The 13,949-nt window shown below is 51.7% G+C and overlaps 1 protein-coding gene across 1 annotated transcript; it reads right to left on the reverse strand.

Moving 5' to 3' along the window:
- Window positions 1-12,671: 12,671 nt before the first annotated feature.
- LOC137523136 (formyl peptide receptor 2-like) lies at window positions 12,672-13,598 on the reverse strand. The gene has a single exon (XM_068243373.1). It carries the CDS (start codon window positions 13,596-13,598, stop codon window positions 12,672-12,674), a length of 927 nt encoding a protein of 308 aa, XP_068099474.1.
- Window positions 13,599-13,949: the final 351 nt, after the last annotated feature.

Raw genomic sequence — 13,949 nt, forward strand, 5'->3', positions numbered from 1 at the left:
TATTCCCCAGTGTGACCCCAGCCATATCATGGAAGGACAATATACTTACACTGCTTGTATTCTGCAGTCTCCTCCTCCAGGCCTCAGCCAGCCCTCTGTGTATCTTGTAGAATGCTGCAGATATTCCCCAGTGTGACCCCAGCCACATCATGGAAGGACAATATACTTACACTGCTTGTATTCTGCAGTCTCCTCCTCCAGGGCTCAGCCAGCCCTCTGTGGATCTTGTAGAATGCTGCAGCGTTTCCCCAGTGTGACCCCAGCCATATCATGGAAGGACAATATACTTACACTGCTTGTATTCTGCAGGCTCCTCCTCCAGGCCTCAGCCAGCCCTCTGTGTATCTTGTAGAATGCTGCAGATTTTCCCCAGTGTGACCCCAGCCATATCATGGAAGGACAATATACTTACACTGCTTGTATTCTGCAGGCTCCTCCTCCAGGCCTCAGCCAGCCCTCTGTGTATCTTGTAGAATGCTGCAGATTTTCCCCAGTGTGATCCCAGCCATATCATGGAAGGACAATATACTTACACTGCTTGTATTCTGCAGGCTCCTCCTCCAGGCCTCAGCCAGCCCTCTGTGGATCTTGTAGAATGCTGCAGATATTCCCCAGTGTGACCCCAGCCATATCATGGAAGGACAATATACTTACACTGCTTGTATTCTGCAGGCTCCTCCTCCAGGCCTCAGCCAGCCCTCTGTGTATCTTGTAGAATGCTGCAGTGTTTCCCCAGTGTGACCCCAGCCACATCATGGAAGGATAATATACTTACACTGCTTGTATTCTGCAGGCTCCTCCTCCAGGCCTCAGCCAGCCCTCTGTGTATCTTGTAGAATGCTGCAGTTTCCCCAGTGTGACCCCAGCCATATCATGGAAGGATAATATACTTACACTGCTTGTATTCTGCAGGCTCCTCCTCCAGGCCTCAGCCAGCCCTCTGTGTATCTTGTAGAATGCTGCAGTTTCCCCAGTGTGACCCCAGCCATATCATGGAAGGATAATATACTTACACTGCTTGTATTCCTCAGTCTCCTCCTCCAGGCCTCAGCCAGCCCTCTGTGTATCTTGTAGAATGCTGCAGTTTCCCCAGTGTGACCCCAGCCATATCATGGAAGGACAATATACTTACACTGCTTGTATTCTGCAGTCTCCTCCTCCAGGCCTCAGCCAGCCCTCTGTGTATCTTGTAGAATGCTGCAGATTTTTCCCAGTGTGACCCCAGCCATATCATGGAAGGACAATATACTTACACTGCTTGTATTCCGCAGTCTCCTCCTCCAGGCCTCAGCCAGCCCTCTGTGTATCTTGTAGAATGCTGTGGAGAGATGATCTTCCTGGGGTCCCCCTAAAGCATGGGGGAGATATGCTGATGCAGAGAGAGCTGTGAGCTCTTCATGTAGTGACAGCTCTCTGCACTCTGAGGAAATAATATATCCTTTATGCATTGCCAGGTGTATACCGTAGGTGTCCCCAGTATAGCCAGGTCTATAGGTGTCCCCAGGGTAACAGGAAAATAGGGCGCAGGCAGCTAGTGAACAAAAAGGGCGCCGCCATTCACTTCCATAACAAATATCGTTTAATGGGCGCCGAACAGGAAAAAAGGGCGCCGGAGATTAATAACGTTTTACAAACGGCGCCCAGAGATTTTTAATGTTTTATAACTGTGCTTGTGATGATTTAGGTTTAGAAAATGCACCCGTGAGAAATAACGTTTATAAAAATACTAAACATATTTATCCTATTTAACTAAAACATTATTTCAATTACACCAGAGAGGAAATGTGTGCATCAACCAAGTGAACCTGACAAATCTGGCTTTGCAAATTTGGCCTATTGGCTAATCACGAGACATTGCTCATGCAAATAAGCATTTGCTTTCGCATGCCTAAATATGCAGGGTCAAAAACCAAAAACTGCAAAACAATCGCCCTGCGGGAATTAGTTCATGCTACATAGCACTATCCAGGGGCACCACGAGGAGGCTTCCCATTGCCCCCATACAACCGGGGGGCCGCGGGGGTCCCAGGCTCTCTCACCGCCTGGAACCCACACAGCGGCACCCCGGAGGTGGAGGCTGGGGGGTGCAGGCGGTCTCCCCAGCGTGGCCAGCGCCGGGAAGAGCCGCCCGCACACACCTCCCAAGATTAAAAACAGGTCATGCGCATGTAGCAGAACGCAATGGCGTTAAGGTAAGTGCCTGTTTTTAATCTTGGGAGGTGTGTGTGGGCGGCTCTTCCCGGCGCTGGCCACGCTGGGGAGATCGCCTGCACCCCCCAGCCTCCACCTCCGAGGTGCCGCTGTGTGGGTTCCAGGCGGTGAGAGAGCCTGGGACCCCCGCGGCCCCCCGGGTGTATGGGGGCAATGGGAAGCCTCCTCGTGGCGCCCCTGGATAGTGCTATGTAGCATGAACTAATTCCCGCAGGGCGATTGTTTTGCGGTTTTGGTTTTTGACCCTGCATATTTAGGCATGCGAAAGCAAATGCATATTTGCATGAGCAATGTCTCGTGATTAGCCAATAGGCCAAATTTGCAAAGCCAGATTTGTCAGGTTCACTTGGTTGATGCACACATTTTCTTTCTGATGTAATTAGTAAAACATTATTTCAAATGTTATCCCTTACTGTTTGTAAAACATTATTATTCACAAAATAAAGCGATCACTAAGGGGGGTGGTTAGGGTTAGGCACCATCAGGGGGGTGGTTAGGGTTAGGCACCACCAGAGGGGGTCTTAGGTTTAGGCACCACTAGGGGGTCTTAGGGTTAGGCACCACCAGAGAGGGTCTTAGGTTTAGGCACCACTAGGGGGTCTTAGGTTTAGGCACCACCAGTGGGGTCTTAGGTTTACGCACCACCACAGGGGTCTGAGGGTTAGGCACCACCAGGGGGGTGGTTAGGGTTAGGCACCACCAAGGGGGTGGTTAGGGTTAGGCACCACCAGGGGGGTCTTAGGGTTAGGCACCACCAGGGGGGTCTGAAGGTTAGGCACCACCAGGGGGTCTTAGGGTTAGGCACCACCAGGGGGGTCTTAGGGTTAGACACCACCAGGGTGGTCTTAAGGTTAGGCACCACCAGGGGGGTCTTAGGGTTAGACAACGCCAGAGGGGTCTTAGGGTTAGGCACCACCAGGGGGGTCTTAGGGTTAGGCACCACCAGGGGGGGTCTTAGGGTTAGGCACCACCAGGGGGTGTCTTAGGGTTAGGCATCACCAGGGGGGGTTCTTAAGGTTAGGCACCACCAGGGGGGTCTTAGGGTTAGGCACCACCAGGGGGGTCTTAGGTGTAGGCACCACCAAGGGGTCTTAGGTTTAGGCACCAGGGATGATCGGGTAGTGCTTTTTATTACCCGCCCGGATCCGGATCCGGGTACCCAGATATCCGGATCCGGGTATCCGGATCCGACCTTGCAGATATCCAATCCGGATATCCGACAAAATTACCCGCGGGTACCCGACCTATTCGGGTATCCGGATAGAAAACACGGAAGTGCCCTTTAAATAGCTTTAAAATGGTTTTAGGGTAAATGATGCATGTAGCATCATGTTTTTTTTAAAGGGAAGCACTAATTAATTATTTGGTGGACATAAAATGAAAAAAAAAAAAAAAAAAGCTGTCAATTAACATCAGGCCTAGGTTCCAGACAGCGGTCGTGCAGCCCACATTGTGTCCAAAGTCCAATCGCACAACTGGAACATGGCAGTTTTCAGCTCTGACATCGCCAAAAAATTTAAGCTATTGTAGAGGGCTAGTGGCGTGATAGCTGGTGGCAGGCTATTGTATTTGTAGTGGCGTAATAGCTGGTGGCAGCAGACGATGCAGTTTAGTGTGGACCCTGGTGTTGGTGGGTACCACAGACAGGAGCAGCAGGATGAGTAGGTCGATGCAGCTGTTGGAGTGGCGTAGTAGCTGGTGGCAGCAGAATAAATAGTTGTGTGGACCCTGGTGTTGGTGGGTACCACAGACAGGAGCAGCAGGAGCAGCAGGATGAGTAGGTTGATGCAGCTGTGGGAGTGGCGTAGTAGCTGGTGGCAGCAGAAGAAATAGTTTTGTGGACCCTGGTGTTGGTGGGTACCACAGACAGGAGCAGCAGGATGAGTAGGTTGATGCAGCTGTTGGAGTGGCGTAGTAGCTGGTGGCAGCAGAAGAAATAGTTTTGTGGACCCTGGTGTTGGTGGGTACCACAGAAAGGAGCAGCAGGATGAGTAGGTCGCTGCAGCTGTTGAAGTGGCGTAGTAGCTGGTGGCAGCAGAATAAATGGTTGTGTGGACCCTGGTGTTGGTGGGTACCACAGACAGGAGCAGCAGGATGAGTAGGTCGATGCAGCTGTTGGAGTGGCGTAGTAGCTGTTGGCAGCAGAATAAATAGTTGTGTGGACCCTGGTGTTGGTGGGTACCACAGACAGGAGCAGCAGGATGAGCAGGTCGATGCAGCTGTTGGAGTGGCGTAGTAGCTGGTGGCAGCAGAAGAAATAGTTGTGTGGACCCTGGTGTTGGTGGGTACCACAGACAGGAGCAGCAGGAAGAGTAGGTTGATGCAGCCCCCCCCCACAACTCGGACAGCACAGACACATCCCCAAAAAATTACACATTAATAGTGTTTAGATTATAGTTCACCATGGCACTTGGGTACCACGGCAGTTCCAGTCAGGAAGCGGTCGTACTGCCGCAGTTGGGGCTTCCCCACAACTCAGACAGCACAGACACATCCCAAAAAAATTACACATTAATAGTGTTTACCGTGGCACCTAGTGTGTTGGTAGTGTACCACGGCAGTCAAAAAATTTGGAAGCAGGCTTATGCGGAGCCTGGAGCTTGTGGTGGTAAAGGGTGGTAGTAAGGCAGGCATAGTGTGATTTGCAGCCGCTTCATTTCCCCCTCTTGCCAACAACAGGGGCCAGGAATTCACCAACCACCCAAGCCTGGTTTATTTTAAGAAATGTCAGTCTGTCCACAGACTGGGTGGACAGACGAGAACGCTTCTCTGTTACCATACCACTGGCCGCGCTGAAACCCCTTTCGGACAGCATGCTGGAAGGGGGGCAAGTAAGGACTTCCAGGGCGTATTGCGCCAGCTCACTCCAAATTTCCAGGTGCTGGACCCAGTAATCAAAGGGGTCCACAGTGGTGTCGCTGTCAAGGCCGCTGTAGGACCCCATATAGTCTGCCACCATCCGGGTCAGGCGCTGGTTCTGGCTTTGAGAGCCAAATGCTGTTGCTGCATGCAACTCCCCACTCAGCAGCTGTACCGGTGTGGCGTACAGCTCCTTTGTGAGAGACAGCAGGTTTGATGGGTGCCTGCTGCTGATGGACGCAGGCACCTGCTGTTGTGCTGGCTGGACTGTGACAGTAGGGGGGGGGGGGGAAGTCTGGGGGAAGTCTTCCTCCAAGCGCTGAACCAGGGACCGCTGCAACTCCCTCATTTGGTGCTCAGGGTCTCCTCCTGCTGCAGGCAGGAACTGATGCAGCTTCCCCTTCAGCCGTGGGTCCAGCATCAGGGTGATCCACATGTCCTCCTGACCACGCATCTCTTTGACCCTTGGGTCCCTGCACAGGCACTGCAACATGTGCGCTGCCATGGGGAAGAGGGCTGCCATATCTGCTGGCACATGATCTTCATAAGTGCTGTCCTCCTCTTCTTCCTCAAACTCCCCCTGCTCTCTCCACCCCCGCACCACTGCAGCTGCACTCGGCAGGGCCTCCTGATCCTCAAGGTCAGGGACCTCCAACTCCTCCAACTCCAAGTCCTCAACCTCCTCCTCCTCCTCCTGCTGCACAGAGGTGGACTGAGCAGGTGCCTGCTGCTCCTGCTGGACCAAGTCTCTCTCTCCCACTTGAATCAGACCATCCAGGGCCTTGTGCAGCATGCACACCATGGTCACCCACTGACAAACTGACGCCCGGTCCCGGCTGACCAAGTCGGTGGCCTCCAGGAAGGGTGCCAGGACCATGCACACCAGCTGCATTTTTCTCCATTCAGCAATGCGTATCATCTCCGGGAGGTGGCTGCTGGTGCTGCTCCTGTACATGGTGGTGGCATCGGTGGTGGCTTTGGCCAAGTAGTGGTTGACAGCCTGCCTCTGCTCAACCAGACATTCCTGCATGGCCAGGGTGGAATTCCACCGTGTTGGAACGTCAATAATCAGACGGTGCCGTGGCAGGTTCAGCTCCAGCTGCACAGCTTCCAGGGCCGATGAGGCACCACCCAAGCGGCGGAAATAACCCACCGTTTCGTGAGCAGCTTTTAAAAGTGGCTCCATCCCCTGGTAGGTGCTCAAAAATTTCTGAACCACCAGGTTCAGGACGTGGGCCAGACAGGGGATGTGGGTGAGGTCTCCCCGGCGGATGGCAGCAACAAGGTTGGCCCCATAATCGGACACCACCTCTCCGACTCTGAGGCCTCAGGGGGTCAGCCAATGTCTCTCCTGCTCCTTGAGTTTGTCCAGGACGTGCTCTGCGGTCAGGCTTTGCTTGCCCAGGCTGACCATCTCCAGCAGCGCTTGGCAGTGGCGGGCCTTCACACTGCTGCTGCTGAGGCAGGGGCGTTTGGTGGCAGAGGGTGTGCCGGAGGGTGGAACCGGAGCAGAGGAACTTGCTGCACTTCCCCTGACCCTACTGCGGGGTGGCACCACCCACTGGCTTGATGATGCTGCTGTCCCCTCCACACCCACTTCCACCAAACTGTGCCAGTGTGCGGTGAAGGACAAATAGCGGCCTGTGCCGAAAAGGCTGCTCCATGAGTCCATAGTGACATGGACCCGCTCACCCACCAATTGATCAAGCCCACAATTGATCAGTTCCACATTGGCCTTTGCGAAGTGGTGTAGTGCTGGCATGGCCGTCCGTGAGAAATAGTGCCGGCTGGGGACAGGCCAATCTGGCGCTGCACACTGCAAGAGTGCACGCATGTCACTTCCCTCCTGCACAAAGGAGTATGGGAGGAGCTGGGAGGCCATGGCCCGTGTAAGCAGGCCATTGAGCAGGCGGATCTGACGGCTGCTGGGAGGCTGAGCCCTGATAGCAAACGCCTCAGTCAGCAGGGTCTGGTGTCGCTTCTGGCTTGCACGGGAAGCCGAGGAGGGAGCAGAGGAAACCACGGAGGACTGGCTGCCTGAACAGGCCTCAGTGTCGGTAGGAGTGGAAAAGGGGGTTCTGGTGGTGGTTTGGGGTGGAACACTGACAGTGCCAGCTTCCTTCAGCCTCAAGAACTCCTCATGCTCCATGTGATGTTTATTGGCCAGGTGTTTTATTAAGCTGGAGGTGCCATAGGTGGTGGGGGTGCTACCTCTGCTCAACTTCACCAGGCACCCCTTACAGGTGACAAACTTGCTGTCCAGTGATGGCAGATTATAATAATTCCAGATGGGAGATAAAAATTTCCCCTTACGCCCTGCTGCTGTTACTTTTGTTGCTGCGGGGGTTGGGGCCTGGGGTTGAGTGGTGCGGCTCTTGGTAGCGGCAGAAGATAAAGCAGCAGGCTTTTGCTCACTGCTGCTCCTGCCAATGTCAGAGATCATGATCCTCCGTGTCAGACCCACCGACGTATCCTCCTCCTCAGACTCAGAGGAGCTAACATGTCCCTCCTGTGGTTGGTGGTAGTCTCTGTCCTTCACCTCATTGTCATAATCATCGCCAGACTCCCCCTCCTCAAACAACTGATGGGATGTTGCGGGCCCCAACTCCTCTTCTGCTGAGTCTGACACATCGGGCAAGGAGTAGGACCCCTCCCCAACAACCACCGTCACCATCTGTGACTCAGCCATAAATCCCATTTGGAAAAGAATATCCCCCTCAACCTCTGTGGTAACAGGCCTGATTGTGCTCGTGGGGTCTGGACTCAACAACTCAGCAGCACTTGAGGGTAGTCTGCCTGCTGGGGTCGACATGACCGACGACGAGTCCCCATGCACTGCTGGGCAGCTGCTGCTGCTCCTGCGAACAGTAGTGGGGGTGGGGGTGGAGCTCTCTGTTGCAGAGTTGCTGGTGCCCTGCTCATCCAACATTAGCTGCATCACAGGCTCGGCGTCTTTCTCCTCCAATTTGCGCCGCCTACCCTGCTGAAAAATTGACGCAGTCACAGCAAGGACGATTTTTTTCATCATGTCCCTCTCCTTATATACAGGAGGGACTGGCCAAGGTTCCCCTCTGTGATTGGTTGCTTGGTTGCTAGGGCTTCTGCTGGGAGCCCTCTGATTGGCTGAATGGCATCATTCCCTTTAGTTACACTATCCGGATCCGGATAGTAGAACGGATATCCGCGGGTATCCGCGGGTATCTGGATTATGCGGCCAGATATTCGAATAGAGCTATCTGGATAGTGGCCCAGGTATCCGGATCCGATGCGGATACCATAAAAATGGTCGAATACCTGGGTTAACCCGGGTAACTGGGATCCGGATGAGCAACCCTGTTAGGCACCACCAGGGGGGTCTTATGCTGGGCATATACGGCGTTGAGGGGAGGATTATCAATCGAGCCTGATGGCTCGATTGATAATATCAGACATGTCCGATCATCGCGGGGATCGATTCCGCGCTTGATCCCCGTGGGCGGACAATAGCGGCGAATCGAGCGGTTGATAAGAAGCGCCGGCGGGAAAGAACAGGAATCGATGCACGCGTGGAAGTGTGGGGATGCGGCGGGGGTCAATCTGGAGGCTAATTGGCCGCCGGATCGACCCGTGTATGCCCAGCATTAGGGTTAGGCACCACCAGGGGGGTCTTAGGTTTAGGCACCATCAGGGGGGTCTTAGGTTTAGGCACCACCAGGGGGGTCTTAGGTTTAGGCACCACCAGGGGGGGGTCTTAGGTTTAGGCACCACCAGGGGGGGTCTTAGGGTTAGGCACCACCAGGGGGTCTTAGGTTTAGGCACCACCAGGGGGGGTCTTAGGTTTAGGCACCACCAGGGGGGGGTCTTAGGGTTAGGCACCACCAGGGGGTCTTAGGGTTAGGCACCACCAGGTGGGTCTTAGGTTTAGGCACCACCAGGGGGGGTCTTAGGTTTAGGCACCACCAGGGGGGTGGTTAGGGTTAGGCACCACCAGGGGGGTCTTAGGGTTAGCCACCACCAGGGGGGGTCTAGGGGTTAGGGTTAGGTACAGGGAGGGTTCTGTGTGAGAGTAGGGTTAGGTATAGTTTTACTAAAATTTTTGTAATATTTACTAATGTTTTACAACACTTATTACAAACGTAGTTATATTTATATCATCGTTATAAACAATATTTTCAGATTTTATTATAAGAAGAAACAATAAATTAAGGTTATTCACAATAATATACAATTATAACGATTAAACATATATTATAGTTTTTTTAAGAAACGTAATTATAAGTTTCATTTTTGCAACAGGGAAGATTAACGTTTTCACAATTGCCGATTTCATACACATAATTTAATGATTTATAAATTTGTAAAACATTATTTGTAAACGAAACACAGCACAATATTTTTTATAAACGCTATTAATGCTTATTGTTAAACCCCGCGCCCTTTTTTCTCGACGCCCTTTTTTGACGTACGTGTCCCCAGTATAGCCAGGTCTATAGGTGTCCCCAGTATAGCCAGGTGTATACTGTTGGTGTCCCCAGTATAGCCAGGTCTATAGGTGTCCCTAGTATAGCCAGGTGTATACTGTAGGTGTCCCCAGTATAGCCAGGTCTATAGGTGTCCCCAGTATAGCCAGGTGTATACTGTAGGTGTCCCCAGTATAGCCAGGTCTATAGGTGTCCCCAGTATAGCCAGGTGTATACTGTTGGTGTCCCCAGTATAGCCAGGTCTATAGGTGTCCCTAGTATAGCCAGGTGTATACTGTAGGTGTCCCCAGTATAGCCAGGTGTATACTGTTGGTGTCCCCAGTATAGCCAGGTCTATAGGTGTCCCTAGTATAGCCAGGTGTATACTGTAGGTGTCCCTAGTATAGCCAGGTCTATAGGTGTCCCCAGTATAGCCAGGTGTATACTGTAGGTGTCCCCAGTATAGCCAGGTCTATAGGTGTCCCCAGTATAGCCAGGTGTATATTGTTGGTGTCCCCAGTATAGCCAGGTCTATAGGTGTCCCTAGTATAGCCAGGTGTATACTGTAGGTGTCCCCAGTATAGCCAGGTCTATAGGTGTCCCCAGTATAGCCAGGTGTATACTGTAGGTGTCCCCAGTATAGCCAGGTCTATCGGTGTCCCCAGTATAGCCAGGTCTATAGGTGTCCTCAGAACAGTTAGTCAGGTCTGTAGGTGTCCCCAGTATAGCCAGGTCTATAGGTGTCCCCAGTATAGCCAGGTGTATATTGTTGGTGTCCCCAGTATAGCCAGGTCTATAGGTGTCCCTAGTATAGCCAGGTGTATACTGTAGGTGTCCCCAGTATAGCCAGGTCTATAGGTGTCCCCAGTATAGCCAGGTCTATAGGTGTCCCCAGAACAGTTAGCCAGGTCTGTAGGTGTCCTCAGTATATGTAGCCAGGTCTATGGGTGTCCCCAAAAGGAGGTGGGCACAGCGGTGGGGAAGGGAGGACGTCTCTAGTGTTGGGCGAACACCTGGATGTTCGGGTTCGGGAACGTTCGCCGAACATGGCCGCGATGTTCGGCATGTTCGGGCCGAACCCCGAACTCCCCGAACATTCCGCTTTTGGGGGCCCTATGGGGTCGCAGGCATAAGGGGGGAGCATGCCCCGATCGCGGGGGGGGGGGTCAGAAATTCCCCCCACCCCCTCCGCTAGCGCTCCCCCCTCTGCCCGCTTCCCCATACAAAAGAAGTGAGTGAGGAGGAGGAGTCCGGAGAGTGACGCGTTGAGGGAGGCCGGGCAGCGGGCGGTTCAGCGGTAGTACCCTTGTGGTACTTCCGCCCTTTCTCTGACCTCACGTCCTCTGCATACGAGGGTACGCGTCACGCGTACCCTCGTATGCATCATCACGCAGAGGACGTGAGGTCAGAGAAAGGGCGGAAGTACCACAAGGGTACTACCGCTGAACCGCCCGCTGCCCGGCCTCCCTCAACGCGTCACTCTCCGGACTCCTCCTCCTCACTCACTTCTTTTGTATGGGGAAGCGGGCAGAGGGGGGAGCGCTAGCGGAGGGGGTGGGGGGAATTTCTGACCCCCCCCGCGATCGGGGCATGCTCCCCCCTTATGCCTGCGACCCCATAGGGGGGCCGTATTCGGCCGAACAGGGCCCTGTTCAGCCGAACAGGGGCCCTGTTCGGCCAGGCATTGAGCCGTTCGGGCGAACCCGAACAGTTTGGCCGAACACCACCAGGTGTTCGGCCGAACTCGAACATCACCCGAACAGGGTGATGTTCTGCAGAACCCGAACAGTGGCGAACACTGTTCGCCCAACACTAGACGTCTCCCCCCCCCCTTCCCTCACCCTGGGGCTCCCCCTTTGATGCTCCCTCCTCCAGAACTATAAGTAGTAGAGATCCGCAGCACCACGTAGATGTATTTAAGCTCTTTATTGCATAAAGATAGCGCCCAGGGACAGCGACAGACGCTGTTTCGGAGACAAGCTCCTTCCTCAAGCTGTATAGGCTCACTCAAAAGAGATAACAAACACAAAGGCATTTATATACAGTTTCAATAAGGTCACATGGACCAATCAGATAACATCACAATACAAAAAAACATAAATGTCCAATCACAGGGCAAAGCATAATGAGAGGACCTGATGGGGAACAGATATGTAAATCAGCAGCCGTTATCACAGCATGATTTAAAAAGTGTCATATCCTTAATGGCCAATCAGCACTTACCAAGTCAGGAGGACCTGATGGGAAACCACAACAGCACTGTCATAACGCTCCTCCCAATCTCCCAGAGGGCAATGCGAGAAGCGTACTGCCGAAAAACGGAACGAATGACGTCATGACGTCATTCGTTTCCATGCGTAAAAGTGTCCTAACAATGAGTAAAAATATACGCGTAAAATCCTCAACTGCATCCATGCGGAAAAGCGTCCTAACGATGCGTAAAAACGTACGCATAAAGTCAACTGCGGAACCATACAAATAGCCGCTATGCCGAACGCAGAACTCCGCAAACTTGACGCGTAAAACGCATGTAATACAGCACATGCTGACAAAATCAGCATCATAAATCATCAAAAGACCAAAAGCAAAAAATGCTAGTGCTGTGGTATAAGTAAGGCTGAGTGCCATAATGGATAACCACCCTTATAAATAAATCATTGTATTAGATGTAAAAAATACAATAACAATAAAGAGACCCACACATCAAAAAACAGCAACTCCCAGTATACTCAAAGTGTAACTCCAGAACTAGACATTTGTGGGTGGCTGGCAGCGGGCATCAGTGGGCGGGGACTTACCTCCGCTTCGTTCCCGGTGCGAGTTGAAGCTCTGCATTGCCACTAGTCTGGTCTGGTCTAGACTAGAGCAGTGGCAATGCAGAACTTATTCCTGCGCTTGGAACAAAGCAGAGGTAAGTCCCCGCCCACTGATGCCCACTGCCAGCCACCACAAATATTTAGTTCTGGAGGGGAGAGCGAGGGAGGGGGAGCCCCAAAGTGAGGGAAGGGGGGAGGAGACGTCCCCTCTTCCCCACCACTGTGCCCACCACTCCCCCTTCACTGCGCTTACTCCCCTTCACATGCTAGGGTGGACGAAGTCCACGCTCTGAAAAAAGTAGATGGATGTCGTCCACCCACGTTCAAACAGGACTCGACCCCTGACTCAAACTATAAGAGAATCAGAAGTTGACCTGGTCCTGCTCTGTGAATCCAGTTGGCCAGACTCTTCTGTGAAGACTTTCTCAAATATTGCCTGGAAAGAGGTCCAGAATTTCACTTTGAAATCGTGGCCCAAGAAGAAGTACAGAAAAGGGTTAACACAGCTATTGACATATATCAAGCTGGAGGAAAGCCCAATTCCAAATAATTCTGCATAGGATAAATCACGATCAGGGTCATAACTTGCAGCCAGCAGCACAAAGGAGAAGACATGCCTGGGGAACGAGCAGACAAAGAATGAAATGATGACAGCTACGGCAACTTTAAATGGCTTGCTGGATGTGGTCATGTGATTTCTTCGGATGCGCAGCAGAATGATTGAATAACAGGAAATGATCAGAATGAAAGGAATGGCAAATCCGACAATAAAAGTTGTCATGACGTCACCGGTGTGTCTTGACTTTTCATTTATGTCATCTCCATGACTATTAATGCAAATAACAGTTCCATTATATTCTTTTGCATCTATAAATGTAAAATACGGTAAACTGAAAACAAATGCTAAGATCCAAACTCCGAGGGCCACAAAGGATGCCAGTTTGGGAGTCCGGTGATTCCGGCACCAAACAGGAAACAGTACGGAGATACAACGGTCCATGCTGATGACGGTGAGCAGGAAGATGCTGGCGTAGAGATTCATGTCCATGATCGTTGGGTACAGCTTACACATGAATGCACCAAAGGGCCAGTGATCATCGAGGGCGAATTCAACAACAATCAGAGGCAGGAAAGAACTGCAGATAAAGTCTGCTATGGCTAAATTGAGATACCACACAATAGTCACAGTCCTCTTCATCCTGAAGGCAGCAAAGTAGATGACCAGTCCATTCCCCACTGTGCCCAGCAGGAAGACTGCACTGAGTACCACCATGGTGTATACATAAAAAATATATTTTATATAAGCCTTATAAGAATTATTCTTAGAATCATGTTCTTCTAGAGAAGTGCTATTAGGAACCAGAAATACCTCTGTGAAGTTCTCCATTGTTTATATAGATTGGAGATGGGTCAATCTGTAATCAGAAATAAAAAACAACAACTTTATAATTCCAATCCTATGGTCAGTCTAGCTATTTATCCATCTATGGTATTATCCAATATATAAGGATACATGAGGTGACATGTAACATGTGATATAAACACATACTTTATGTACTGTACCGATGCTGCACAGATATAGTGTTCTTTTTTGTACATTTTTCTCGCTTTAAGACGAGGTACC

This window comes from Hyperolius riggenbachi, chromosome 6, assembly GCF_040937935.1.
Source record: "Hyperolius riggenbachi isolate aHypRig1 chromosome 6, aHypRig1.pri, whole genome shotgun sequence".
Classification (NCBI taxonomy): domain Eukaryota; kingdom Metazoa; phylum Chordata; class Amphibia; order Anura; family Hyperoliidae; genus Hyperolius; species Hyperolius riggenbachi.

Bases quoted from the DNA above. Each gene is read 5' to 3' on its own strand.
- LOC137523136 (XM_068243373.1), bottom strand. From the start codon at position 13,598: ATGGTGGTACTCAGTGCAGTCTTCCTGCTGGGCACAGTGGGGAATGGA.